Here is a 27,885-nt window from a genome sequence, read left to right on the forward strand (position 1 = left end):
GGGGTCGCGGGGCAGGGCTGGGAGGAACGCAGAGGCCCGGCAGAGCGGGGAACAGCTGGGATGCGTGGGGAGTGCAGGAGCGGATAGGTGGGAGGAGGGTCTGCGAGCAGTTGAGGAGCGGGAGCGAAAGGGTGCGCTGGGCTGCAAGTGTTAATCGAGGTGGGGTTTTAGATCGTGATGGGGTCTGAGCGGGGAGGCGGTGCAGGTCCCAGCCTGCAGGTGAGGGGCTGAGGGGCGGAGCCAGTGGCGGAGGGAGGGATCGAGGTCCCGAGGACCAGTTCTGGCTCCTAGAACCCGGGCGCGCGAGCTTCTGGCGCTGGGAACTGTGGGCGGCGGCCGGGGTCGCGGCTCGGCGATGCGGGTGCACCTGGGCGCGCTGGCCGGCGCGGCGGCGCTGACCGGGGCGCTCAGCTTCGTGCTCCTGGCGGTGGCCATCGGCACCGACTTCTGGTACATCATCGACACCGAGCGCCTGGAGCGGGGCGGCCCAGGGGCGCGGGGCCCGGTGGGAGCCAACAACCGCAGCCAGCTCGAGCCTCTGAGCTCGCACTCCGGCCTCTGGCGGACCTGCCGGGGTAAGGGGGCACCCGGGGAGCCCGGGCTGTGGCCGGACCTGTTGCTTGGCGCGCACTCGGCTTTCAAGCCCCGGAGCCCGCGAAACGCGAGGTCCGGGGTCGGACGGGAGGTGGCCCAGGGTCCTGGGGCTGCCATCACCCCTATAAAGAGGTGCCCGGCTCAGCCCACCGCTGCTCCGCGACCCTACACCCCCCGGGTGGGACATCCAGGAGGGACGTGGGGACGAAGGCGCGGGCTGGGTCTGAACCCCCGGGGACCCCCCCCCCCGCCCCCCGCAGCCCCTACGCCCACCGATTCCTCTGCCCCACCCAGTCCAGAGCCCGTGCGCGCCGCTGATGAACCCCTTCTGGCAGGAGAACGTGACCGTCAGCGACTCGAGCCGGCAACTTCTCAGTGAGTCCGGGGAGGGTGAGATGGGGGGCGGAACCCGGGGCTGGACGCCAGTTTGGGAGCTTTTATTCAAACTGGGGGTGGGGGCCCTGCAGAGGAGAGGGCCACCGAGGTGGCCTCTGACACGGGCAGGAGCAGGGGAAGGGGTATAGGAGAAGGAGGTGGGACCCTCTGGCTCCACGGGTGAAGTGTGGTTGGGGATTCATTCGACAAACGTTGGCTGCAGGCTTTCGGTGCGCGGGGCAGCGGGGTGCTGAGCTCCAAGCCCCAGGCCAAGCCCTCGGGGCGCAGAGGCTAGCTGGCGACACCGAGGGGGAAGTGCGCAGTTCCATTTCAGAGTGGCAAGCAGCACGGGGGAGGGTGACTCGGAGCCCGAGGAGACACCTTAACCAGCCTGGGGAGCTGACTGGCACACCCCATGGTCAGCCGTCGCTGCATCCTCGCTGTTGAGGACAAGCGCTTGGCAGCACCAAGGATGCAGTAAATATTGGCTGAACGATCCAAGAGAGGAAAACCAGGAGGCAAAGGACAGCTCCCCATCCCCAGGGGCCTTGTGTCTGTTGTTCCTGGCTGACTTCCCAGTGCCTGGCACGGTGCTCCGAAGTCAGAAAAGCCGGCAGGATTTGAGGATAGAATTTGGGAAAGCAAAGGGGCTGAATAAACACTGGAGGGAAGAGGGAAAATCAGAGCCATAGTTCAGTTCACCAGCGGCCAGACCTGGAGCTGAACTCCATTTCAGCCTTCATTTAATCCTCACAGCCTTCCTGCAAAGTTCTTGTCGTCTCCATCTTAATCTTTACTTTTCCAAAGAGGAAACACTCCTAGAGAGAGAGGTGCCATACAAAGGAAATGATGAGGAAATGAGAGCTGAGTTCCATAGACCTTGACAAGTATGGGCAGCTTTTGATAGTCTTACTGAGGGTTGGGGATGGGACTCTTAGAATAAAGACAAGTCCCTGGCATGGCCCACTAGGGCTGCCAGGGCCCCTCTTCAGCTCCACTCTCCCCTTTGCTCTTTCCTCTCCGGCTGTGTTGGCACCAGTTCCTGGAAGGTGGCACATTTCCTCCCGCCACAGGGACTTTGCACACGCCATTGCCTCCACTCGGAGTCTCCCTGCTCCCATCCTGCCAGCTTGACTTAGTCAGTTCCTACTCACAGTACAGGGTGTGTGACATTTTTAGAGTTAAAAGCTGACCCCCTCACTAAACAAGCTCCATGCCAGCAGGGACCATGTCTCTCTTGCCACAGCTGGAATTTAGCACAGAATATTTAGTATTTAGCACAGAGCCTGGGCTTCCCAGGTGGTGCTAGCAGTAAAGAACCTGCTTGCCAATGCAGGAGATGCAGGTTTGATCCCTGGGTGGGGAAGATCCCCTGGAGGAGGGCATGACAACCCACTCCAGTACTCTTGGCTGGAGAATCTCATGGACAGAGGAGCTGGGTGGGCTACAGTCCATAGGGTTGCAGAGTCGGACATGACTGAAGTGATTTAGCACACACAGCATTGGCACAGAGTAGCCCATGAGCCAAGGTTGGCTGAGCAGGTATGAGAGTGAATGTAAACTATTTTTTAGAGGTGGAACTCAATCCATGTTTGTTGAATGAATAAATAAGTACATGAGTGAACCAGACTCTTCTCTGAAGTCCACTGGTGTGCTGGAAAATGCTTAATAATTGGCTCTCTGGGGGAGGGGAGCATCTTGATTTGTGGCATTTGCCAACCTCTGTGGAATAAATATTCCCACTGCAGTCAATTTCAAGCTGTCAACATGACGTCCACTGGTTCCGCATATTCCTGAAAACTTAACAGTTGACTGATTCAGTGGACGTGAATTGGAGCAAACTCTGGGAGATAGTGGAGGACAGAGGAGCCTGGTGTGCTCCAGACCCTGGGGTCACAAAGAGTAGGACAAGACTTAGCGATAGAACAACTCTGATATAATCCAACTCCAGCACCCCACAGGCTGCCCTTGTAGCCCAGTTGGTAAAGAACGTGCCTGTAATGCGGGAGACCCAGGTTCGCTTCCTGGGTCGGGAAGATGCCCTGGAGAAGGAAATGGCGGCCCACTCCAGTATTCTTGCCTGGAGAATTCCATGGACAGAAGAGCCTGGCAGGCTACGGTCCACGCAGTCACAAGAGTCAGACATGACTTAGCGACTAAACCACCACCTGCACACTACTGTGTGAAGTCCCACTGAAGGGAATATCCGCTAGGTGCTTGGAAAGTGAGGTGGGTGGGCATGGAGGAAAGGAAGGGATCTCACGAACTCTGTCCTCAGCTCCAAGTTGCACCAGGAGGACCTCTGGGTATTCTCAGAGCATTTCAAGCATCATCAGGAATTCCCATTCCAAAACTCCTGTTACGTGTTAGCTAGCAGGCTTCTGAATGGATCGCTCTGGTCCACAGAGAAGGCTGGAGAATGTAACCAGGAGATGCTGTATCAGTTACTACAGCCTTAAAACAAAGTTGGGTGTCCCTTTGCATGTGAAAATTGTGCCTATGCAACTTATTTATTTATTTAAAACTTAAAAATGTATTTATTTGGCTGCGCCTGGTCTTAGTCGCGACACCCAGGATCTTGGGTCTTTGTTGTGGCATGAGGGATCTTTTTAGTTGTGGCTTGTGGGATCTAGTTCCATGGGATCTAACCCTGGATCTAACCAGGGATTGAACACCGGCCCCCTGCATTGAGAGTGCAGAGTCTTAGCCTCTGGACCAGCAGGGAAGCCCCAGCTTATTTATGTTTATTTGTTTAATCAAGTAAACAAGAGGGCTTTCCCATGGTGGTGGGGGGGAGAGAATAATCTAGAATTTTTGCCCATAAACTGAGGGCTGGAAGTCAAAGCCCAGCTTAGACCTTTCCCAGGACCCCTCTGTGATCCCGGGGTTGGTGTCTTAACCTCTCTGAGCCTCAGCTTCCATATTTATCCAAACAAGATAACAAAACCCGAAAGGGGTGTGGGGTCAGGATTCCACGAACTAGCTGATTGAAAAGATGGACCTGACCTGGCACCCGGCTTAGTGCCTGTTGTTGTGTGATCTCCCTGTTGCATCAAAGAATGACTTGATGTAAACGTGCTAGACACGCACTAAGTGGTCAGTAAACACTAGTCCTCTGTACCGTTCCTTCCCGCCTCTTTTAGACGCAGTCACATCTGTGGCCCTTTGCTGGGCTGCATGCTGGCCTTCAGCCTACTTATCACATCAGTGGGTACACTGGATGGCTAACCAGTCAGCACTGGTCTGGCCTCTTCGTGAAGCTTGATAATGCAGCAGCCCTGCGTGGTCCAGGGTTTTGAGAAACAGGCAAAACCCACGTCCACAGTCTGCGCCTCTGTTCACCCTCTGCCCCAGGTCTAAGCCCCGGCTTCACCGCCAGCCAGGCATGTTGTTGCTGTTTGGTCGCTCAGTCATGTTGACTGTTTGTGACTTCATGGCCTGCACCACGCCAGGCTTCCCTGTCCTTCGGTATCTCCCAGAGTTTGCTCAAACTCATGTCCATTGACTTGGGGATGCCATCTAACCATCTCATTCTCTGTCACCCCTTCTCCTCCTGCCCTCAATCTCTCCCAGCGTCAGGGTCTTTTCCAATGAGTCAGCTCTTCACATCAGGTGGTCAAAGCAGTGGAGCTTCAGCTTCAGCGTCAGTCCTTCCAATGAATAATCAGGGTTGATTTCCTTTAGAATCGCCTGGTTTCATCTCCTTGCTGTCCAAGGGACTCTCAGGAGTCCTCTCCAGCACCACAATTTGAAAGCATCAATTTTTCGGTGCTCAGCCTGCTTTATGGTCCAACTCTCACATCGGTACATGATGGCTTTGGGCAAATTCCTCTACCTCTCTGAGTCTCAGTTCCCTCATAGGCAAATTGAAAATAACTCTCATCTCTCCTCATAAGAACAGTCGAGGGTGAAACGAGAGAGTGTATTTCCAGAGCCTCACGCAGTGTCTGGCCCTGTAAGTGTACCCTGAGTGTTAGCTGCTCTTAGTACTATTGTATCATCAGAGAGGAGGCTGGCCCTTCAGACCTTGTGCTCACTGAAAATCACCCCCAGAGACAGCTTTTTCCCAGAATCTCTTTATCCCCAGAAAGAGTTTTGAATGTTGGCCAAGTTCTTTTAAAAGGAGCCCGTGTTCCTTTCTGGACCTGCAGAAGAGTCACAGAGGACAGAGGCCAAGTGACAAGCTGCATGCTCTGTGAGGCAGCCTTCCAGACAGAGTCCCTCCTGAGGGTGGATGGGAAGAACAATTGATTTTTCCTCCAAGAAAACCCATGCGGGCAGCTTGCTTCTGTACCCAGTAAAACTCCACCTTGCTTGGATATTTTATCTTCTTGATTAGCCCTGGGGATGTCAAGGGTTTGGTTCCCTGGCTAGGGACTGGGATTTTTTTTTTTTTTTGGCAGAGAGGCAGTCTTCAAATTCAGCACAGTTTATTATTATTACTTTTATATTTTAAAAATATTTTCTTGGTCCCGCTGCATGGCATGTGGGATATTAGTTCCCTGACCAGGGATTGAACCTTCGCCCTTTGCATTGGAGGCTCAGTGTCTCAACCACTGGACTGCCAGGAAAGTCCCAGCACAGTTTAGATAAAAGAGCCACAGTTTAGAGCCACCCAGGCTAGCTGTATCAGCCTTTTGAAAGTGATGGAAACTCAAATCATACTGTGCGTGCATGCTAAGTCGCTTCAGTTGTGTCTGACTCTTTGTGATCCTATGTATTGTACCCCACCAGGCTCCTCTGTCCATGGGATTCTCCAGGCAAGAATACTGGAGGGGGTTGCCATGCCCTCCTCCAGGGATCTTCCCCACCCAGGGATCGAACTCGCATCTCCTGCAGCTCCTGTGTTGCAGGCAGATTCTTTATCTCTGAGCCACCGGGAAAGCCCCCAAATCATACTAGTTAAAACAAAACACGGAATTCCTGGTCCATGGAGCTGAAAAGCTCAAGCCCCCCAGGACCTAAAGAGTTAAGCACAATTTCTTTCTTCTTCTCTCTGGGCTTTGCCTCTAGATTCTGCTTTCAACTAAATCCTCTCCAGTCTCAGCAACCAAAATAGGAGACTGTTGCCCAATCATTCTGCAACTCCTGGTAGGTCTCTCTTTGGCTCAGATCGGATCACATGCCTAGGACTGAGCCAATCAGTATGGCCGAGGGCAAGGAGTGTGCTGATTGGTCAGGCTGAGTCATGTGCCTCTCTCAACAAGATGGGGCGGGGTCCACCTCATCATAGATAAGGTCCCCCTGACCAGTTCTGTAACTTCTGGCTAGTCATCTGCTTCAATAAATGGGCTGTTTTATAAACAACAAGGTTCTGCTGTATAGCACAGGGAACTATATTCCATATCCTGTGATAAACTATAATGGAAAAGAATATGAAAAAGAACATATATATATGATAACTGAGTCACTTTCCTGTACAGCAGTAATTAATGTTACATGGTAACCCACTCCAGTACTCTTGCTTGGAGAATTCCATGGACTGAGGAGCCTGGTGGGCTACAGTCCATGGACTCGCAAAGAGTCGGACACAACTGAGTGACTTCACTTTTCACTTACAATGAAAAATAAATTTAAAAAATAAATGGGCTGCTTTGAGATGAAATGAGGTCATATAAGCAAAACTTCCAGCATAGTTGTTTTAGTCGCTAGGAGATGGTAAAGCATCCAGCTTAGGTTACCCAAAACAGGAGGGGAGTTGTGGTCTCCTTCTCCTGCGTTAAGTCATGTTACCTCCCTGAGCCTCAGGCTTCTCATCTGTAAAATGGGGCGTTGTTGTTCAGTTGCAAAGTCGTGTTAGACTCTTGTGACCCCCTGGACTGCAGCACGCCAGGCTTCCCTGTTCCTTCACTATCTCCCAGAGTTTGCTCAAGCTCATGTCCATTGAGTCCATGATGCCATCCAACCAGCTCATCCTCTGTCCTCCCCTTTTCCTCCTGCCCTAAAATGGGGCTAATTATTGCAAACTCCTTTTTTTTTTTTTTTTTTACTTAATGCGGGGGATAAAACATGGTGAGATTGTGGGGTGCTTGCCACCTACAGCTTACTGTCTAGTGCAGGAGGCAGATAATAAACACCTGGTGAGCAGTGAATAAATAAACATAAAATGGTTTCAAATAGTAGTAGCTGTAACAAAGGAAATAAAACAGGGGCATGGAGTAAAGGGAGGTGGGGCCCCTTTCTGTGGAGTGGTTGAAGAGCAGTAAAAATAACAGTCAGTGCTTACAGAGCAGGTGCTGTGTGCCAGACCCTGTCCTGAGGTCTTCACGTGTCTCCATCCATTTAAACTCCACAACAGTCCCATGAGGCAGTTACTGTGATTTATCCTCCTCACTTTTCAAATGAGGAAACCAAGGCACAGAGAGGTTGGGTAAGTGACCAAAGTTTGGACAGTAACTGGTTGATCTGGGATTTGAATACAGGCAGTTTCTACTCTTTTAGAATGATGCTACACCGAGGATAATTTCAGTATAATGTGAGTGTTCTGAGACCGGAAGAAAAATTCCTAGCCTGTTTTTTTTGGGTTCGGAGCCCCGTTCTTCTCCACTGCCCGCAGTAGGAGCTCACTTAAGTACTAAGATTACCATGTAGAATTAATAATACTAATAATGTTGACAGGTCATTTTTTTCGTCAAGAGCAAATAGGTACCCAGGTGCAAGAGATTTTTTTGATTCAGAAATGCTTTGTTGCAAAGGAAAAGCAAACCCAGAGAAAAGCCAAGATGTTCATGCCAAGAATAACTGCGTGAATGATTCATTATCGCACTGTTCAAAGAATAGCTTGATGGGCAGAGCAGGCTTCCGGAATGCTTGTGAGGTCAGAAAGCCCCACGAAGGTAACGAAGTAATAGTCTTTCTGTTACAGAGAGCAGAGAGGTGCGTGTGTGCTCAGTCATGTCCGACTCTTTGTGACCTAAGGACTATAGCCCACCAGGCTGCTCTATCCATGGGATTCTCCAGGCAAGATTACTGGAGTGGGTTGCCATGCCCTTCTCCAGGGAATTTTCCGAACCCAAGGATCTAGCCTGCATCTCCTGCATTGCAGGCAGATTTTCTTTTTTTAAACCACTGAGCCATCAGAGAAGCTAAAAGAGCAGAGCGGTATCATTCTCCAACAACATCAGAGTGCTAGCAAAAGAAGAAAGTCTCAGGAACCATTTCCCAAAGGGGAAAACATCGCTATCTTTAGTTTCAAACCTTGTCAGTATGACTTGGAGACTCCACGAGATCCTCAGAGACATTCAATCCTATTATACCTGGTAAGGAAGTGGATTTTTATATTTTTTGTGAATTTTCGAATCTGTTGTCACCAGAACGTGGCTCCTTGTAGGACCGGGACTGCACCTTCATCGTCTTCCTGATCGCCAACACGATTACTAGTATTATTTTAAATACTTGTATTTATTTATGGCTCTTCTGGGTCTTCAGTGCTGCCTCAGGGCTTTGCTCTAGTTTCGGCACGAGGGCTTCTCGTTGCGGAGGCTTCTCTTGTTGTGGAGCACAGGCTCTAGGGTTCTCGGGCTTCAGTAGTTGAGGCTCCCGGGCTGTAGCTGGTCCATGGCACGTGGGATCTTCCTGGTCCAGGGATCATGTCTGTGTCTCCTGCATTGGCAGGTAGACTCTACCATTGAGTCACCAGGAAAGCCCATGATTAATTCTAGATGGTAATCTTAGCTCTCCTGGGTTGTGCTCCTACTGTAAACCCTGTATTGGATTGGGTTCATTGATTCTTTTGTTTTTGCCACGCAGCACGTGGAATCTTATTTCCTAGGCCAGGGATCAAACTCAGGCTCCTGCGTTGGAAGTGCAGGGTCTTAGCCACTGGACTGCCGGGGAAGTCCCAACGCTGTAGTGGATTGAAGGGTATCACCCTCCAGAAAAATGTGACCATGTCCTCACAGATCCTAGTACCTGGGAATGGGACCTCATTTGGAAAAAAATATCTTAGGCAATTTAGTTAAGGCTCTCAAGATCACTGTGGACTAACTTACGTCCTATGACAAGTGTCCTTGTAAGAAAAGGAGATTGCAGAGGAGAGACAAGAAGGTCATAGGAAGATGGAGGTGGACATCAGAGGGATGCTGCCACCAGCCAAGGAATGCCAAGCCTTGCCAGCAACCACCAGAGGTTGGAAGAGGCAGGAAGGAGTCTTCCCTGGAGCCTCTGCAGGGACCAAGTTCCTGCTGACCCTTTGATGTGAGAGAATAAATTCCTCCTGCTTTTAAGACATCTGCTGTTGTCGCTCAGTTGCTAAGTCAAGTCTGACTCTTTTTGACCCCATGGACTGTAGCACGCCAGGCTCCTCTGTCCTTCACTATCTCCCGGAGTTTGCTCAAACTCATAGCCAGTGAGTCGGTGATGCTATCTAACCATCTCATCTCCTGCTGCCCCCTTCTCCTTTTGCCTTCAAGCTTTCCCAGCATCAGGGTCTGTTCCAACGAATCAGCTCTTTGCATCAGGTGGCCAAAGCATTGGATCTTCAGCTTCAGCTTCAATCCTTCCAATGAATATTCAGGGTTGATTTCCCTTAGGATTGACTGGTTGGATCTCCTTGCTGTCCAAGGGACTCTCAAGAGTTTTCTCCAGTACCCCAGTTTGAAAGCATCAATTCTTCAGTGCTCAGTTTTCTTTATGGTCCAACTCTCACATCCATACCTGACCCCTAGTTTGTAGTAATTTATGATGTCAGCTTTAGGAAATTAAAACAGCCATCTCAGCTATAAAAGTGGCCACCTTGTTTTTTTCCACATCATCACTCTCATGTCCTTTGTGACACTCGGTCTGTAATCATCCCCTTTATTTTCCTGAGAGTCTGTCTCCTTCCTGGACTGTGATCTCCGGGAGGCCAGAGACCTTGTCCCCTGCTGATGCCCAGGCTCTATGGGGCCCTTAGACATTCGTTTCTGAATGAGATGTACCTGGAGTTGGGGACCTTTCCAAGTAGAACAGAACTCAGAATCAATATTTATGTCCCCAGACAGCAGTCATGAAAATAAAAAACTAACAAAAGACCAAGGCACATTAAAAAAAAAAGTACTAAACCAAATTTCAGCAGGAAATGTTACAACTCTCCCAGGGGGAGCACTGTTCTCGTCCAGATATTTAATTGAACATGTACAGGAACTCAGCCGGCAGCGTGTCTGGGGAGCTCACACGTGGGGCTGCAGGGACGAACCAACTCTGGGAAACCTCATTAATTTCTAAATGAGAAATGATTTCAGGCCTCAGCCAGTGTCTGGAGGCAATGCTGTGCAACCGACAGATCTTAACAGAACCCGGTTTTCACACCAGCTGTTGTGCTTCCTTGCCCAAGATCTTTCCTTGAGAAAGAAAGGAAGGAAAAGAGGGAGGGAGCAAAGGAGGAAAGACCCCAGGTCCCCGTCCCCTGGAATCACGTTTTGTCCTGTGACAGCCCCAGGAAGGAGATGAGCCTTGTCTCCTTGACTTGCCAAGGCTGCTGGCATTTAGGGGCTTGCAGACCAAGGGGTGTGATCACAGGGGAAGGCAGACCGGATGATTACCTTCATCATCTTTATGGTTGGTGGGGTCATGGTTGATTTAATCCGGGCTCTATGGGCCTCTCCATTTCCTCCACACACATTGTCCTTATGGTAACACAGCGAACCGGATCTCATGACCTCCAGGTCAGAGACGTGAAAACGAGCTTCTGAGGAATGAAGCGACTCACAAAAGACAGGGAGTTTGGGGACAGAAGGGGGAGGGGATGGATGCTGGTGGCACTTTTCTGAGTGGTTCTTTCTCTGGCTTCCCCCTCCTCTCTCCTGCTCAACCAGCCTGCAGTGGCTGGGAAGGGAGTGGGGCCATGGCTGGGGTGAACTCCTGCATCTTCTCTGGCGGTGTTCCCTGCTGGTCCAACCCTCAAATCCGTACATGACTACTGGAAAAACCATAGCCTTGACTAGACGGGCCTTTGTCAGCAAAGTGATGTCTCTGCTTTTTAATACGCTGTCTAGGTTGGTCATAGCTTTTCCTCCAAGGAGCTAGTGTCTTAAGTTCATGGCTGCAGTCACCGTCTGCAGTGATTTTGGAGCCCAAGAAAAGAAGTCTGGACGTGAACTTGGAAGCCTTCTTTCAGCCCACTACACCCCTCTGCTGGCCACTCGCAATATAGCGACCAGAGCGACCTGTAGAAAGTGAAGTTAAAGCCCGTGTCCCTCGTGCCTCAAGACAGTCTGGTGGCCTCCGTCTTAATTAGGGCTGCGCTTAGTCACTCAGTCCTGTCCGGCTTGCTGTGGCCCCATGGACTGCAGCCCGCCAGGCTTCTCTGTCCGTGGGGATTTTCCAGGCAAGAATACTGGAGTGGGTGGCCACGCTCTCCTCCAGGGGATCTTCCCAACCCAGGGATCGAACCCAGGTCTTGAACCTAGGTCTCCCGTGTTGCAGGCAGATTCTTTACCATCTGAGCCACCAGGGAAGCCCTCTCATTCAGAGAGAAATGAAAAATCTTCCTGATGGCTCCGGAGCCCCGAGCCCCACGCGAGCTGCTGTGAACGATCTCCCCTCCCCACGTCCTCACTCTCCCTCCCCGCAGCCACCCTCGCTGGCTCTCCCAGAGGAAGCCCCACCGGGCACAACCCCTCCCATCTCTGACTCCCCCCTGCTCCATCCTTCCCTGTCGTCCCTCAGTTCTTGCCCCTCCTGCACGGCTGCCTCCCTCACCTCCTTCAGGTCTTTGCTCTGATGTCACTTCCTCAGTAAAGCCACTGCCCTGCCCGCTTCTCAGCGTTGTTCACGCCCTTCCCCGTGCATTTGTCACCATTTCTCAACTTCATCACTTACTTGTTCACTGCTGACCCCGCATGGCAGGAGCCTTGGTGAATTTGCCTATGCATCTGCCAATCTAGGCACAGAGCCTGGCACCCAGCATGTACTCGATACACATGTGCTGAGTGAATAAGCGAACGAACAAGGACAATACTTACTTATAGGGTGCATGGGATTTAAACGAGATGGTACTTACGCAGCACAAAGCCTGGCATAACTGAGCTTCGATAACCGTGGCTATTAATCATATCAATGGCTTCCCAGATGGTGCTAGTGGTAAAGAACCCGCCTGTCAGTACAGGAGACATAAGAGATGCAGGTTCGATCCTTGGGTCAGGAGATGCCATGGAGGAGGGCACGGCAACCCACTCCAGTATTTTTGCCTGGAGAATCCCATGGACAGAGGAGCCTGGCGGGCTACAGTTCATAGGGTCAGACATGACTGAAGTGACTTAGTACAGCACATTAATCATATTATTATCATGGCTATTTTTTATAATTTTGTTTATTTATTTAGGCTGTGCTGGGTTTGTTGCTGCTCGGACTTTTCTCTAGTGGTGGTTCCAGGGCTTCTCTTGTTTCAGAGCACGGGCTTCAGTAGTTGCAGCTCCTGGGCTCCAGAGCACAGGCTCAATAGTTGTAGTGCATGGGCTTAGTTGCTCTGTGGCATGTGGGATCTTCCCAGATCAGGGATCAAACCTGGGTCTCCCGTGTTAGCAGGCAGATTCTTTACCCCTGAGCCACCAGGAAGCCCAGATCATCATCATTATCGGGCAGTAGTAGTGGCAACTTCCCCCCTCCCCCCAGCGTTTGGGTGCAGGTCACAGGAAGTGCTCAGTAGGTGTTTGTTGATTGACTGAAGGATGTTAGTAACTGCCTCCTTCTGTCTCCCCTAAGCCATGCATGGGACATTTGTGATTCTGCTGCCGCTCAGCCTGATCCTTATGGTTTTCGGGGGCATGACGGGCTTTCTGAGCTTCCTCCTGCGAGCCTCCTGCCTCCTTCTGCTCACGGGGACCCTCTTCCTCTTTGGAGGTAGGTGCCCGCCTGGCATGGAGCCCCAGGTACCGAGAGGGTCTGTGCATGGTCCCCCAGAAGGAAGGAGGGTGGAGGAGACTGCATTGCCTCTGGGGCTCGGTTTGCCCCGCTGTGATCTCCTAGCTGGAAGGGGTGAACAGATTTCCTGCCCAGGGTCCCTGGGTCTGTGGTCCCAGGAGAGAAGCCTGAGGGTGAGAGCAGGTTCTGAGAATCATCTTCATTGTTTCATAAAAGAAGCCGAGTCCCGAGAGCTTCAGGGTCAGGGTCACGGGCTGGCGGGAGACCCTCGCTGTCTCATGCACACCTGCCATCCTGACACATTGCTTTGCTTTGATTGATTAAAATCAGGCAAGTCAGGCAATAGCTGGGTTTCAAAGATGGGATCTAGCACTTGCTGCTGCTGCTGCTGAGTTGCTTCAGTTGTGTCCGACTCTGTGAGACCCCACCAGGCTCCCCCATCCCTGGGATTCTCCAGGCAAGAACACTGGAGTGGGTCGCCATTTCCTTCTCCAATGCATGAAAGTGAACAGTGAAAGTGAAGTTGCTCAGTCGTGTCCGACCCTTAGCGACCCCATGGACTGCAGCCCACCAGGCTCCCCCCGTCCATGGGATTCTCCAGGCAGGAGTACTGGGGTGGGGTGCCACTGCCTTCTCCGGTAGTTTTATAGCCTCCTGCTTATTTACTTATTTACTGGCCGCGCTGCATGGCTTTTGGGGTCTTAGTTCCCCGACGAAGGATTGAATCTGAGCCCTTGGCAGTGAAGGTGTGGAGTCCTAACCACTGGGCCACTGGGGAATTTTCCTGGGTCATTTGAAATGGCCCTTAAAAAAGAACAAGAACAGGGACTTCCCTGGTGGTCCAGCGGCTAAGACTTCATGCTCTCCACGCAGGGGACCCGCCCTCTTTCCCTGCTCAGGGAACTAGACCCCACATGCTGCAGCTAAACTCCCTGCACAGTCACAGAAGCAACACAAAACAAGAGCAGGGATGACACTCGGAGTCCATGGAGGGAACGGCAAAGTGGCGCCTGGAGGTGCGAACACCATCCACTGTAATATTGTTAAGAATATCGGCATTAACAGTTTGCCCAGTGATGAATTCTCCAAACGGCGCCTCCCCAGGAGAAGTCTCCATCCCTGATTTGCCATGAGACCAGGCAATGAGCACTTGACACGAGGCAGATGCCAACATGGAGCTGAGATGTAGACTGAGGTTAATGTGTTTACATAGCCACCCAGGACCGTCAACTGGACAGCGGGCCCTAATCACACAGGGACAGGGACCAGCCGTGTGCAGGGTGCTGTTCTGGGTGCTGGGGAATCCAGGGCGGACCCCTTGGGACTCACACTGCGGCAGACGGACATTAACTGGTTCACAAATAGTTGCAAAATTCCAGTTCTGACCTGGGTAGTGATGGAGCGCTGTGAGACGCTGTGAAACCATGGGAGGGGGTGGTTTGGCCAGCTCTGCAGTGGGAGGGAGGGCATCCAGGAATCGACACGAGCTGAGATAGATGGGGGCTTCCCAGGGGGCTCAGTGGTAAAGAATCCGCCTGCCAATTTGGGGGAGATGCAGGTTCTATCCCTGGGTCGGGAAGACCCCTGGAGGAGGACATGGCAACCCATTCCAGGATTCTTGCCTGGAGAATCCCCTGGACAGAGGGGACACGAGCGCGTGCGTGAAAGATGGATGGGGAAGAGCTACCAGGGGCAGGAGGGGGTGGGACAGAGGACGGGCAGCAGAGGGAAGGAGGGGTGGTGCTGGGTGTGTGTGGGGGTCCACCAGCTCTCCTCTGTCCACTGCAGCCCTGGTGACCCTCGCCGGCATCAGCGTCTACATCGCCTACTCAGCCGCTGCCTTCCAGGAGGCGCTGTGTCTTCTGCAGGAGAAGACACTGCTGGACCAGGTGGACATCCGCTTCGGCTGGTCCCTGGCCCTGGGCTGGGTCAGCTGCGTTGCCGAGCTGCTCACCGGGGCCACCTTCCTGGTGGCAGCCCGTGTGCTCAGCCTGAGACGGCGGCAGGACCAGGCCATCTGAACGCGGGCGGGCTCCAGCTCGAGGGTGGCAGGAGCGGCTTAGACTGGAGGTGCTGGTGCTCAGGGACACCATCCTGGTGGGCTGCGGCTTCCCCTTGGTCTGAGGCCACCACCAGAGAGCCACTGTGGGCTGAACTCGGGGCCTGGCGGTCATGTTAGCGCTGCCTGGCGTGGGGGATGCTGTGTCCAGGCACCTGTGTGTCTGTGGCCTGGAGGAGCCCGAACCCATGAGACCACAAAAAGCGCCCCCTGCGTCACTGCAGCCTCTGTGCACTTCCTCTGGCTTCACTGCATCCTCACACCTGCCCTTTGGATGAGCCTCTCTGTTAAGGAAATGGAGGACCAGAGAGGTTAGGTAAGTGTTGGAAAAAGACACAGCAAGATAGAGGCATATTCTCCGACATCGAAGCTTCTCCGGGTGGTTCCGGCTGACTGGCTGCGACCTGGATCCTGCGTGTGGAGGCGGCTGCATCTCAGACATTGGGCTTCAGGCTTCCCCGTGACCTGGGGCCAGGCAGGAGGTCCCGTGGGGAACCAGGGGGAAGACCGCAGAGACGTGGGCTCCTCGACAGCCAGGTGGTGGATGTGTCCTGCCTCACCTGCCCCAGCCAGGCTCATGCTCACCTAGTCCCATCCTGAGCCTTCAGCAGAACAGGCTTCGTTGGTACGATGATTCTCCTGCCTGCAATTCGGGAGACCTGGGTTCCACCCCTGAGTCAGGAAGATCCCCTGGAGGAGGGCATGGCAACCTGCTCCAGTGTTCTAGCCTGGAGAATCCCATGGCCAGAGGAGCCTGGCGGGCTGCAGTCCGTGGGTTTGCAGAGTCGGACACGACTGAAGTGATTAAACACACACGCACACACTGTGTACACACACGGTCTCCTCTGGAGCAGTGGGGGTTGTGAGCTGCTTCTGCAAACACTGGAGGTCTGCTGTCACAGGCCAGGTCGTGGGGACATATGACAGCTCTTCTGTGAAAAAACAACACCCCATCGCAGTTCTGTGACTGGAGGTGGAAGGTGTTTCCTTGGTGTGGCCCCAGTGGGTCTGCCTGGGGACTTCTGCCCACCTCCGTGGCCCCATTGGCACTGAACACTCTTCAGAGAAGACTCGGTTCCTTTGGGGTGAAAATCACTGTAGTTTGGCTTTTTCTCGTGTGGCAGGGAGGTTCAGTCTAGAATAGGGAGTTGGGAGGTCCCCGAGGAGTTGGTCAATGGCTAGGGCGATCTCTGGGGACTAATCATAACTCTTCCTCCCTGCTCCAGAAAATTCCATCCCTCTCTCCTCCTGATATTCTGGCCAGTGGGGATGGGGGTCCCCAGAGTGGCTGTGTGTCTGAACTCCCCTGGGGCAGTGCTGCTCACATGTCAGTCCACCGGGAGTCCAGACCCACTTACCATGCCCTCCTTCAGGGGGTCTTCCTGACTCAGGGGGTCTCTGAGTCGGTGGGTCTGGGTGGGGCTCATTTCTAAGCAGTTTCCAGGTGCTGCAGACACTCCTGGGCTGGGACCACCCTTTGTATCACACTGAACTGGGGAGTTTGTTAAGTGTCAGGGCTGGCTGTCGCCTTGCTGCCCATTAGAATCACAAGGCCTGATGCCGGGGCTGAACATCTGCTCTGATGGTCTCCAGGGGGGCAGCCTAGGCGCTGATAATTGTTAAGACCTCTTCTGATGACTCAACATCAGCTAAGCTTGAGAACCTGCTCCTGTAAGATTCTGAGTCATGAGATGTGTGGAGGGCCGGGGAGCTGCAGGTTTAAGAAACTCCCCAGGAGGGACTTCCCTGGTAGTCCAGTGATTAAGACTCTGTGCTTCCAATGCAGGGGGTGCAGGTTTGATCCCTGGTCTCGGAACTAAAATCCCACCCGCTGCATCGCGTGGCTAAAAACAAAATAAAATACCTGTTAAAGAAACTCCTCAGGAAGGGCTGATGGTTCAGATTTGGGGACCACTGGTGTGGATGTAAGATGCGAACATTAAGATCAACTGCATAATGTCATCATCCTCACCATGACATCACTCTACCATGACATCACTCTACCATGACATCACTACTTTTGCCACAACGTCACTGCCTTCACTATGATGTCCTCCCCTCACCTTCGTGAAGAAGGGCATCCTGAGTAGGGCATGGTCATCGTCACGGCTGACACCCACTGAGTCATTGCTTACTCTGCCCCTGCATCGTCCAGTGAACCCATCCATCAGTCGTTCGACAAACCTCTGAGGGCCGGCCGTTTATGCTAGGAACCAGGGGCAGTGACCCCACCAGAGCGAGCCCTTGCTCCCTGAGTTGCCACGTGGTTGAGGACAGAGGCAGGTGAAATATATGGCTGATGGTGATGACTATGGAGATGCGCAAAGTGCGTACAGGTCAGAACTGAGGTACACATGGACTAAGCTAGGAGAGAGTGACGGTCACTCAGTCGTGTCCGACTCGTCGTGACCGCATGGACTATACAGTCCATGGAACTCTCCAGGCCAGAATACTGGAGTGGGTCACCTTTCCCTCCTCCAGGGGATCCTCCCAATCCAGGAATCGAACTGGTGTCTCCTGCGTTGCAGGTGGATTATTTGCCAGCTGAACTTCCGGGGAAGCCCAAGCTAAGGAGAGAAAGGGGTACAATTGGGACTGAAATTCACATCTACCTGATTCCAGCTCACTTCTGGGTTCAAATCATTGCTGCTGCTTCCCTTTCTGTCTAATCTGGAAAAGTGCAAATAAAGTGGATTGGTCACAACACCTCGTGGCAGTGGGTGAGTGCTTTCCCCAAAGTCAGTTTCTAGTCTGGGGAGAAAGATGAAAAAGTTTTCACAAAGCGAGAGCAAACTGTGATGGTAAGAGGGCGGTCTCTGCTGCCACCTTCTGGTCACATGGGGGAACTGCACCAGAGTCTGGTTTTGATGTTCAAATCAGACCAAGGCCATTTGTTCTCAGCCTTTCAGTGGGTTAAACACTCAGGGCAGGGGTTCTTCACTGGGGGAGATTCGCCGCTCCCTCTCCACTTGGGGCGTTTGGGGTTATCTGGAGACATTTCTGGTTGTCGTTACTGGGGACGGGTGCTACTGGCCTCCGGTTGGTGGAGGTCAGGGCCGCTGATCAACTTCCACAGGGCATGGGATGCCCCCCCTGCCCCCCAAAAAGAAAGATCTAGTCCCACCTGTCAAAGCACCAAGTGTGAGAAACCCGGCTGTGGAAACGAAAAGAAATAATTACAAAGAGAGAGCACCTGTGTTTTCAAAGAACTGACCGCTGCTGCTGCTAAGTCACTTCAGTCGTGTCCGACTCTGTGCGACCCCATAGACGGCAGCCCACCAGGCTCCCCGTCCCCGGGATTCACCAGGCAAGAACACTGGAGTGGGTTGCCATTTCCTTCTCCAATGCATGAAAGTGAAAAGTCAAAGTGAAGTCTCTCAGTCGTGTCTGACTCTTAGCGACCCCATGGACTGCAGCCCACCAGGCTCTTCCGTCCATGGGATTTTCCAGGCAGGAGTACTGGAGTGGGGTGCCATTGACACAATTGTAAAGAATTTCATTCATTCAGTAAATACTTACCAAACACCTGTTATATGCTGAAAACCGTGCTGAGGTCTGAGAACACATCCGTGGGCATGGATGACAAGATCCCTGGCGTTACATGGAAACCGACGGCGCACGTTCGAACCAGTATGAGAAACTCGCATGGTGAAGAAAACAGGGACATGAGATGGAAGGTGCTGGGAGGGGCTGCTCTCGGAAGGACAGTCAGGAAGGGCCTCTGGGAGGAGGTGGCATTCATGCAAAGACTCAGATGAGGAGCCCTTCATATGTGAAACAGCCGACCAGGCAGGTGTCAGCACGTGCAAAGGCCCTGAGGTGGGAAACAGGCTTAGGTGTTTGAGGGAGGGAAGGAAGGCGTGTTGGGGGATGGCGGTAGGAGGTGAAAAGGTGAGGAGGAGGCATAGGAACAGGGCTAGGGGTTCCCTCTGGTCCATGGTAAGGAGGTTCTTCATGGTTGAGCTGTGTTTGGGATTCAGTCCTATCACACCCCATTCCATTTTATTCCGTCCCTATTTTGAATATATTTTCAATGTTTTGGCCACACAGTGCAGCATGCAAGGTCTTAGTTCCCTGACCAGGGATCAAGCCTGTGCCCCCTGCAGGGGAAGTGCAGAGTCTTAACCGCTGGACCACCAGGGAAGTCCCTCCATTGCTGTCTGGGCGGCAGAGGTGCGTCGGCTCTAACCCAGTGGTTCTCACTACAGGCTTCACATTAGCATCATTCAGGGGCTTTAAAATAAAACCAAACTTCTAACAACTGAGCCCAAAGGAATCCAAACTTCGAAAGTGGGCCCAGGCACTGGTATTTAAAAAAAAGAGTTCCCCAGGTGACTGTGCTGAGCAGGGGTGGGGTGAGAACCCCTACAGAAGCTCCTTTGGTCTTGGGGGTGGAGAGCAGATGGAGGAGGGGCTTCTCCCATCATCTGGGGGGATGAGGGTGTTTGGACCAGGGGGACTTGGACTCAGGGGTTTGGACTCAGGGTGGGCTTTGGGGGTTGAGGGGAGTGGGCTTTTACTCTCAGAAAAGTAAATAGGACAAGAAGGGGAGGAAACACTTGCCTCCCCTTTGCAGAGGGAGCTCTGCCTGGACCTGTGTCCTTCGGTCCAGACCTGGCTGGACCCTCTGATGTGGATGGTCCATGGAACTGACCCACTCCCTACTCAGGATGGCTCTGCCTGGTGAGAAAGTTCATTCATTCATTCGTCCGCTCATTCGTTGACTCACTGTCCACCCTCCATCCAGCCATTCACAGATATGTTCATCATTTATCAATATGTAGTGATTCACTCATATTCTTCATTCACTTCTTCACTCACTTATGAAGTGAAAGTGTTAGTTGCTCAGCTGTGTTCAAGTCTGTAGCCCGGGCTATGGACTGTAGCCCGCCAGGCTCCTCCGTCCATGGGATTCTCCAGGCAAGAATACTGGAGTGGGTTGCCATGCCCTCCTCCAGGGGATCTTCCCGACCCAGGGATCGAACCTGCACCTCTCATATCTCCTGCGTTGGCAGGCAGGTTCTTTACCACTAGTGCCACCCGGGAAGCCTGCGCTTTCCCAAATATTTACAACTGGGGACCCCCCAACCCCCACTCCTGGAGCATCTGGAGGATAGGGGAAGGGAGAGGGAGAGAGGACAGAATGACAGAGGGACACGTACGCACAGACACAAGAGGCTCAGAGAAACATAGCAACACCTTTATAGAGATAAAGACAGAGGTAGTGGCAGAGAGGGGCCTTCCTAGGTGGTGCAGCGGTAAAGAGCCTGCCTGCCGATGCAGGAGGCGTAAGAGAGGAAGCTTCATCCCCGGGTTGGAAGATCCCCTGGAGAAGGCAATGGCAACCCACTCCAGTATTCTTGCCTGGGGAATCCCAAGGACAGAGGAGCCTGGAGGGCTGCAGTCCATGGGGTCGCAGAGTCAGACACAACTGAACATGCAGGCGTGGAGAGAGAGACAGAGAGGAGTGGACTGAAGGCAGAGACAGACAGAGAATGAAGGAGCCAAGTCCAGAGAGAAAGAAGAGGGAAAGACAGGAAGAGGCTGAGGGAGGTTCAGGAAGCCCAGCTGAGACTGGGGAGCTGTGAAATGTCAGGTCTGAGAAAGGCCAGGAACAGCCGATGCACCTCTTCCAGCTCAGGGGCGTGGTTTTGGGGAAGTCCCTGGCTCCCTCTGGGCCTCAGTCTTCTTGTCTGTAAAATGGGCACACGGATCATCCTCCTCAAGCCCATTTCATCCAGTTCAATCCCACAAGTTTCTCCTGAGAGCCGTTTCATGCCAAGTCCTCAGCCAGGCACTGGGAACACACCAGTCAGCCAAACAGGTTGTCACAAGGTCCTGCGAAACCCTAGGTGTGGATGTGACTTTTGGGTCGAGGAAGTCCCGCCTAGGGGAATGGCGTCCCCTGTTCTACTGGCTCTCTGGCGGCCGTTACCCCGTCACCCTCTCTCATAAGCAGGGGTCCAGCCAGGGGACAAGAGACTCTGTAAGTGGGGCTGAGGCTGGTGGGGAGAAAGCATGATTCAGGCAGCGAGAGGCTTCGGGCTGTGCCTGGGCCGCCGTGCTCCTGGGAACGCGCTCTTTTGCTTCCTGGACAGATGACTTGGGAAAGTCCCTTCTCGTGTTCGGGTCTCGATTTCTCACCTCCCCGGCAGGTCTGAGCTTTTCTCGGGAGGACTGGCTGGTGGAGAGGGAGCACATCACCTCCCGGCTGCTTAGATGTCCCCGATTGTCCGTAGGAGGCGTCCCTGCTGGGCCCAATCACGGGTCATCTGCTCTGGCCTCTTCTGGAAGCTTCCTGGGAGCACCATTGAAGGTGGGTCACCCAGCAGACGTGACTGACTTACACCTGGGAGCATTTGAGAGTTTCCTAAATTCCTGGCTCCCATCTGACCCCTGCCACTGTCCTGCAAGGGGCAGGGGGGTGCGTCCTCTGTGGTTCCCACCATCAGATGCACACGAGCAGAGGCTCAGCGAGGCCAAGGACGCTCCAAGGTCATGGGCCGGGACCGAGACCCAAAACTGCTGCTCTGATCACTCAACTGAGCCACGGGCTTCTGCCTCCGCCTCCACCCTCCTTGGGGTCTGAGGATCCCCCTGCCCCAGGGCACCTGATGCAGCTGTCCCTGGAGATCCTGCCCTTTCAACAGCAACCAGGTTAAGTTGCCTGTATTCCAACCACAGCTTGGGGAGCGGACCTCTCCCCGTCAGGAGGATATGGGGATTTTCTCAGAACATTGGCATTTGTTCCGTGTTCCTTTCTATTTCCTCAATTAGAAATGCTTAATTTAATGGAATACTCAGAGCCCCAGAGGAGGAACAAGCCTGGGATGACTAATACAATATTTATGCGCTGGGAGAGCTGAGTTCCCGCGTCCCCTGCCTCCCCGCTCCTTTGTGGGGCTCGCTCCTTCCTGCGCCTCCCTGGGTGGTTGAGTCCTTGCCTGGAAGCAGCAGCCTGGGGGAGCCCGAGTGGCGAGCTGAGGCCTCACCTGTGATGCCTGGAGCCAGCTGTCGGTTTTCCTCCTCACCGAGGACATGGTCCTGATTCTGCACCACGGAACCACAGCTGGCGTCAGTCCTAGACGGCCTGATGTCCACACCTGACCTTCACCTTTCACCCGTGAGGCCCTGAGAGGGGACGTGTGTGTTCAGGTAGTCGCCTTCTTGCAAAGGGACTGCTGTGGGTTCAAGGGCTTTCCAAGTGGCTCGGTAGTAAAGAGCCTGCCCACCAATGCAGGAGATGCAGGTTTGATCCCTGGGTCGGGAAGATCCCCTGGAGGAGAAAATGGCAACCCACTCCAGTTTTCTTGCTTGGGCAATCCCATGGACCGAGGAACCTGGTGGGCTATGGTCCATGAGGTCAAAAAAGAGTGGGAGGTGAACAGGCACGTGTGTGCATACACACAGGTGGGCTCAGGGGTATACTCCAAAACTCGTAACTCGGTACCTGTGAACACGACCTCATCTGGAAAGAGAATCTTCGGAGGTGTAATTAGTTAAGACGAGGTCACACTGTACCAGGGTAAATCCAGTAACTGGTGTCTTTATAAGAAGCCATGTGTGCGTGTGCTGAGTCACTTCAGTCATCTCCGACTCTATGCGACCCTGTGGACTGTAGCCCACCAGGTCCATGGGATTCTCCAGGCAAGTATACTGGAGTGGGTTGCCATTTCCTCCTCCAGCGGATCTTCCCAACCTGGGGGTCAAACCCAAGTCTGTTTTGTCTCCTGCACTGGCAGGCATAAGAAGCCAGAGGAAGCCACCGACACACAGAGAGGGGACCCGGCTTACAGAGCTATGCTGCCGTAAGCCAAGGCATACCTGGAGCCTCCGGAGACAGGAAGAAGGATCCTGCCCTGGAGTCTTCAGATGGAGCGTGGCCCTCCTGACCTTTGATCTTATTATTTTTTTTTTTCATAAAAAAATTTTTTTTTGGCCATGCTACTCAGCTTGCGGGATCTTAGTTCCCCGATCAGGGACTGAGGCTGGGCCCTGGCAGTGAAAGTTGGGCAGCCAGAGAAGTCCCCTGGTACCTTGGTCTTAGACTTCTGGCCTCTAGAATTGTGAGAGAATAAGTTTCTATTGTTTTTAGGTGCCCAGTTTCGGGTCCTTTGTCATGGTGGTCTTGGGAAATGAATACAGGCCCTATAACCAGGGTTGTTCTGGAAAATCAGAATAGGGACTTCCCTAGTGGTCAGTGGCTAAGACTCTGCACTTCCAATGCAAGGGGGCTGGGGCTCCATCTCGGGTTGGGGACTAGATCCCACGTGCTGCAACCAGAGATTTACACGCTGCAGCTAAGGCCTGGTGTAGCCAAATCTGTACTTTAAAAAACACATCAGAATAGTAACCGCAGCTACATAGTAAGTGCTTGTCACGTGCTGAGCGTACTCTCTCTTCTTCTGTCTGAAGACACCTGTGAGGCACGTGCTGTTTTTCTCTCCTCCATGACGAGCAGACTGAGGCTAAAGTGAAGTCACTCAGTAGTGTCCGACTCTTTGTGACCCCATGGACTGTAGCCCACCAGGCTCCTCTGTCCATGGGATTCTCCAGGCAAGAATACTGGAGTGGGTAGCCATTTCCTTCTCCAGGGGATCTTCCTGACCCAGGGATCGAACCCAGGTCTTCCGCGTTGCAGCAGATTCTTTACCATCTGAGCCACTAGGGAAGTTAGACTGAGGCTTCCAGAGGGGAAATGATGGCCCAAGCACACACCTCTGGTGAGAGGTGGGTCTGGGACACGGGTTGAGGCTGGCTGACCAGCTGCCTGTTTCTTTGTTGCTTCATAACACATCACCCCAAAAGCAGCATCTAAAACCAGCAGCCATCATTTTTTTTTCCTCTCTTGTGGTCTTTGAGCAGAGGCTACGCTCTAGTCTCAGGCTTACTTGCCCTTTGGCCTGTGGGATCTTCCTGGACCAAGGATCAAACCTGTGTTCCCTGCATCAGCAGGTGAATTCTTAACTGCTGGGCTCCCAGGGAAGTTTCTACTTTTTTTTTAATTAATTTTTTTTCATTTACTTTATTATCATTTTTTGGCTGCACTACACCACTTGTGCAATCTTAGTGCCCTGACTGGGAATTGAACCTGGGCCCTCAGCAGTGGAAACACGAAGTGCTAACCACTGGACCACCAGGGAAGCCTAATTTGCTTTCTTAATCTCACTGCTTCACTATTTCCGCTCGCAAGATCTCAGGCATGTCTACTTCCCCCCCGCGCCCTGCTCCAGTCCCCAGCAAAGCCCAGTGACTGATCTGAGTCCTTAGCAAGACTAGAGGGAGAGGCAGAGCCCAGATTGTGGAAGCCACAGAGAGGAGCCCAGAGGTCAAGGGGGCAGTTTTTAAGAAATTGTGGTCCAATATCCACAGAGTAAAGTTTAAACATTTTAAAACACACAATTCAGGGGCGTTTAGCACCTTTACAGTGTTAAACAAGCATCACCATCTCGTTCTAGAACACTATCCTCACTCTAGAAGGAAATGCTGTACTAAATGGGGGTTTTTCTGGAGGAGGTGATGCTTTTATTTTCTATATTTCAGTTGAGTCGTGGGGCACATGGGAATTCTGTTCCCCCACCAGGGATTGAACCCGTGCTCCCTGCATTGGAAATGTAGAGTCTTCACCCTTGAATCTCCGGGGAAGTCCCAGAGGCGACACTTCCAGGCTTGAGAAGGATCTCTCTGCTCATTGCGTGGGTGATGGGCCAGAGTGGGTGGTGGTGAAGCTGCAGGGATCAAGGCCAGCAGAGAGGCTGGTCGGTGCAGGGAGCGTGGGGGCTCAGGTAGGGTGGAGGTGATGGGAAGGCAAGAAGAATTCAGAGCTGGCGTTTAGGTGATGGGGTTACGGAAGTGGGTGGGTGCCTGACGTGCCCAGGTGATAGCAGTTTCCCAGGTGGGAGAGTAATGCGAGTGGAACTGGCGTTTCCAGAGCTGGAAAATGCTGGAAGGCTGGCCGACTGGTGGTGCTGGAGGAGGGGTGCAAACTGTGACTCCGCTCTGGAGGACACGAGACCCCGGGGGATGTCCAAGCGGACCCACCCAGGTGGCAGCTGGGAATCCTTTTTTTTTTTTTTTTTTTAAATTATGCTTTGCTTTGAAAGGGCTTCCCAGGTGGTGTAGTATAAGGAATCCACCCTCCAGGACTTCCTTGGCTGGTGCAGTAGCTAAGACACTGAGCTCCCAAAGCTAGGGGGCCCAGGTTCAACCCCTGGTCAGGAAACTAGATCCCACATGCCACAAGGAAGAGTTTGCATGACACAGCTAAAGATCCCGTGTGCCACAAGTAGGACCTGGAGCAGCCAAATAAATAATAAATGTTTTTTTAAAAAAGAGCCCACCTGCCAATGCAGGAGATGCAAGAGATGCAGATTCCATCCTTGAGTCAGGAAGATCCCCTAGTAACCCACTCCAGCATTCTTGCCTGGAGATTCCCATGGACAGAGAAGCCTGGCGGGCTACAGTCCATGGGGTCGCAGAGAGTCAGACACGACAGCACACGTACGTGCACATTGCTTTCCAGGTTATTATTATTTTTGGCTGTCTTGTGCTGCCTGTGGAATCTTTGTTCCCCGACCAGGGACTACCGTGCTCCCTGCACTGGGAGTGCAGAGTCCCAACCACTGGATTGCCAGGGAATTCCTGGGAATACTTCTCAGCACAGAGGGTCAGATTGGCTGGGACTTCCCAGCCTCAGCCCTAGTGAAGTCTGAGGTCAGATCACTGTGTGTTGTGGGGGCCACCCTGTGCACTGATGGGGTGCCCAATCTCTGGACTCTACCCAGTTCAGTTCAGTTGCTCAGTCGTGTCCGACTCTTTGCGACCCCATGAATCGTAGCACACCAGGCTTCCATGTCCATCACCAACTCCCGGAGTTTACTCAAACTCATGTCCATTGAGTCGGTGATGCTATCTAAACATCTCATCCTCTGTGGTCCCCTTCTCCTCCTACCTTCAATCTTTCCCAGCATCAGGGTCTTTTCAAAAAGTTCTTCACATCAGGTGCCCAAAGTATTGGAGTTTCAGCTTCAACATCAGTCCTTCCAATGAATATTCAGTACTGATTTCGTTTAGGATGGACTGGTTGGATCTCCTTGCAGTCCAAGGGACTCTCAAGAGTCTTCTCCAACACCACAGTTCAAAAGTATCAATTCTTTGGCACTCAGCTTTCTTTATAGTCCAACTCTCACATCCATACATGACTACTGGAAAAACCATACCTTTGACTAGATGGACTTTTGTTGGCAAAGTAATGTCTCTGCTTTTAAATATGCTGTCTAGGACTCTACCCAGGAGATGTCAATTACATCCCTTTCTCAGGCATGAAGATCACAAATGTCTCCAGACATTGCCAGATGTCCCCTGGGGGTGGGGGGCACAGTTGCTCCGGATGAGAACTACTCGGTCCAGTGCTTTGGAGAATCTGTATCTAGAGGGTGATGTAAACCTCTGGACTCCTTGAGATGCTCAGAGGGTCAGTGTGGTGTGAGAGCGGAGAGGCCTGCTTTGTCTGTGCCCCAGCTCCAATGGGGCACAACCAGCAGAGACCACCAGACTCATCAAGAAGGAGGGACTGGGGGGAGGAAGGAGGGACAAGCCCAGAAGAAGGCAGATCAGGGTGTGGTCTGCTTCCCCCATCTCCCTCCCTTCACCTGCCATGAGCATCACCTTTCTGCCTGGACTCTGTGGCCGGGGAGGGACCGCAGAGTGCGATGGGCCAACGGCTTAAGCCTCTCATGTCTGCACTTCCTCAGCCCTAAGACAGGCAGGGCTCCCAGCGGCACCTGCCTTCGAGAGAGTTGTGGCGATTACATGCGTCTCCGCCGCACAGAGCTTCGGACCGGGCTTCTCATTTGAAAGTGTAAATCGGGGTTGCTGTTCTTAGTATTCTACTCATTTCCAGACCTCGGACTTTGCCTTAGTTCACGGGTTTAATTAACTCCATGATTCATACATTCAGCAAATATGTCCAGGAGCCTTACTCCATGCTCCCCCTGGGAGAGGAGCAGTGAGCAGGAGGCAGGCAGACCCTGGCCTGTTGAAAGCCTGGGCTTGGGGCGGGGTGGGGAGACAGATATTAATCAAATGTCACACATGTAATTACAGATGGAGACAAGCGCTGTGATGAAGGGCAAGAGAAGCTGGGATGCAGACTCCTTCTTGGTTTAGCTGCCTTCTCGGTTCAGCTGTGGGCAGCTTCCTCAGGCAACTCAGCAACAGCTGTTTGCAGGGCCTGACCCTCCACCAAGGGAGCAAGTCAAGGATGGAAACCCTCTCCAATGCATCTTTCATCATCCTGGAGAAAGGATTCCTGTGAAGCAGTCTTAGGGCCTGCTATTTCTACTGAAGGGGGCTTCAGTCTTTTCAAGCTCAGCTTTGGATTGAAACACCAAGTTCTCAAAATGTGGATGAGAATGTAGAGAAACAGGGGCAGCGTTAAAGCTGTTCCTTAAGCCTCCTGGCTTTTCTGGAGAAAACCACCTGCTTGTTCGGGTTGATTTTAGCATAGATGGTGGGGACAGGGGACACACCCACATACACCCATCTTCCATAAAGCGTCATCCTGGTAGGGGGGATACCACCTGGCATGATGGAAAATACTCCTGGTTAAAGGCTGGGAGGTTTGGACCCTGGTTCAGGCTCGACCTCCAGACCAGAAGGATGACCTGGAGTTCAGGCCATTCCCCTCCTGGACGCTAAACCTCCAATCACTTCTGCTCTAGAGTCCAGGCCTCAGGGTCGAGACCCGGGTGAGGAGAGGGAGGCTGGTGGAGGTGCTGAGTCAGATCCTGTCTTCATTTACAGATGTAGCTATTCTGTTCGCCATGGGTGTTTGGAGGCTTTAAAAAAGCAGTGCATCCAATGTTCATTGCAGCATAGCCAAGACATGGAAGCAACCTAGATGTCCATTGACAGAAGAAAGGATAAAGAAGATATGGTATATACATACAATGGAATATCATTCAGCCATTAAAAAGAATGAAATAATGTCAATTGCAGCAACATAGATATTGTCA

The 27,885-nt window shown here is 52.7% G+C and overlaps 1 protein-coding gene across 3 annotated transcripts; it reads left to right on the forward strand.

The window, feature by feature from the left end:
• On the forward strand, nt 1-27,801 carry TMEM114 (transmembrane protein 114). 3 transcript variants are annotated; one of them, XM_027527612.1, is made up of 4 exons: nt 11-575; nt 889-969; nt 12,652-12,789; nt 14,599-15,584. In XM_027527612.1, exons 1-4 carry the CDS (start codon nt 356-358, stop codon nt 14,829-14,831), a joined length of 672 nt encoding a protein of 223 aa, XP_027383413.1. In that variant the 5' UTR covers nt 11-355; the 3' UTR covers nt 14,832-15,584. The 3 variants fall into 3 exon arrangements, with proteins under 3 accessions (XP_027383416.1, XP_027383415.1, XP_027383413.1); XM_027527615.1 differs by lacking the exons at nt 12,652-12,789; nt 14,599-15,584 and adding an exon at nt 26,975-27,801 and having other exon boundaries at nt 1-575; XM_027527614.1 differs by lacking the exon at nt 12,652-12,789 and having other exon boundaries at nt 7-575.
• Nucleotides 27,802-27,885: the final 84 nt, after the last annotated feature.

The sequence above is a fragment of the Bos indicus x Bos taurus genome, chromosome 25, assembly GCF_003369695.1.
Source record: "Bos indicus x Bos taurus breed Angus x Brahman F1 hybrid chromosome 25, Bos_hybrid_MaternalHap_v2.0, whole genome shotgun sequence".
In the NCBI taxonomy this organism is placed as follows: domain Eukaryota; kingdom Metazoa; phylum Chordata; class Mammalia; order Artiodactyla; family Bovidae; genus Bos; species Bos indicus x Bos taurus.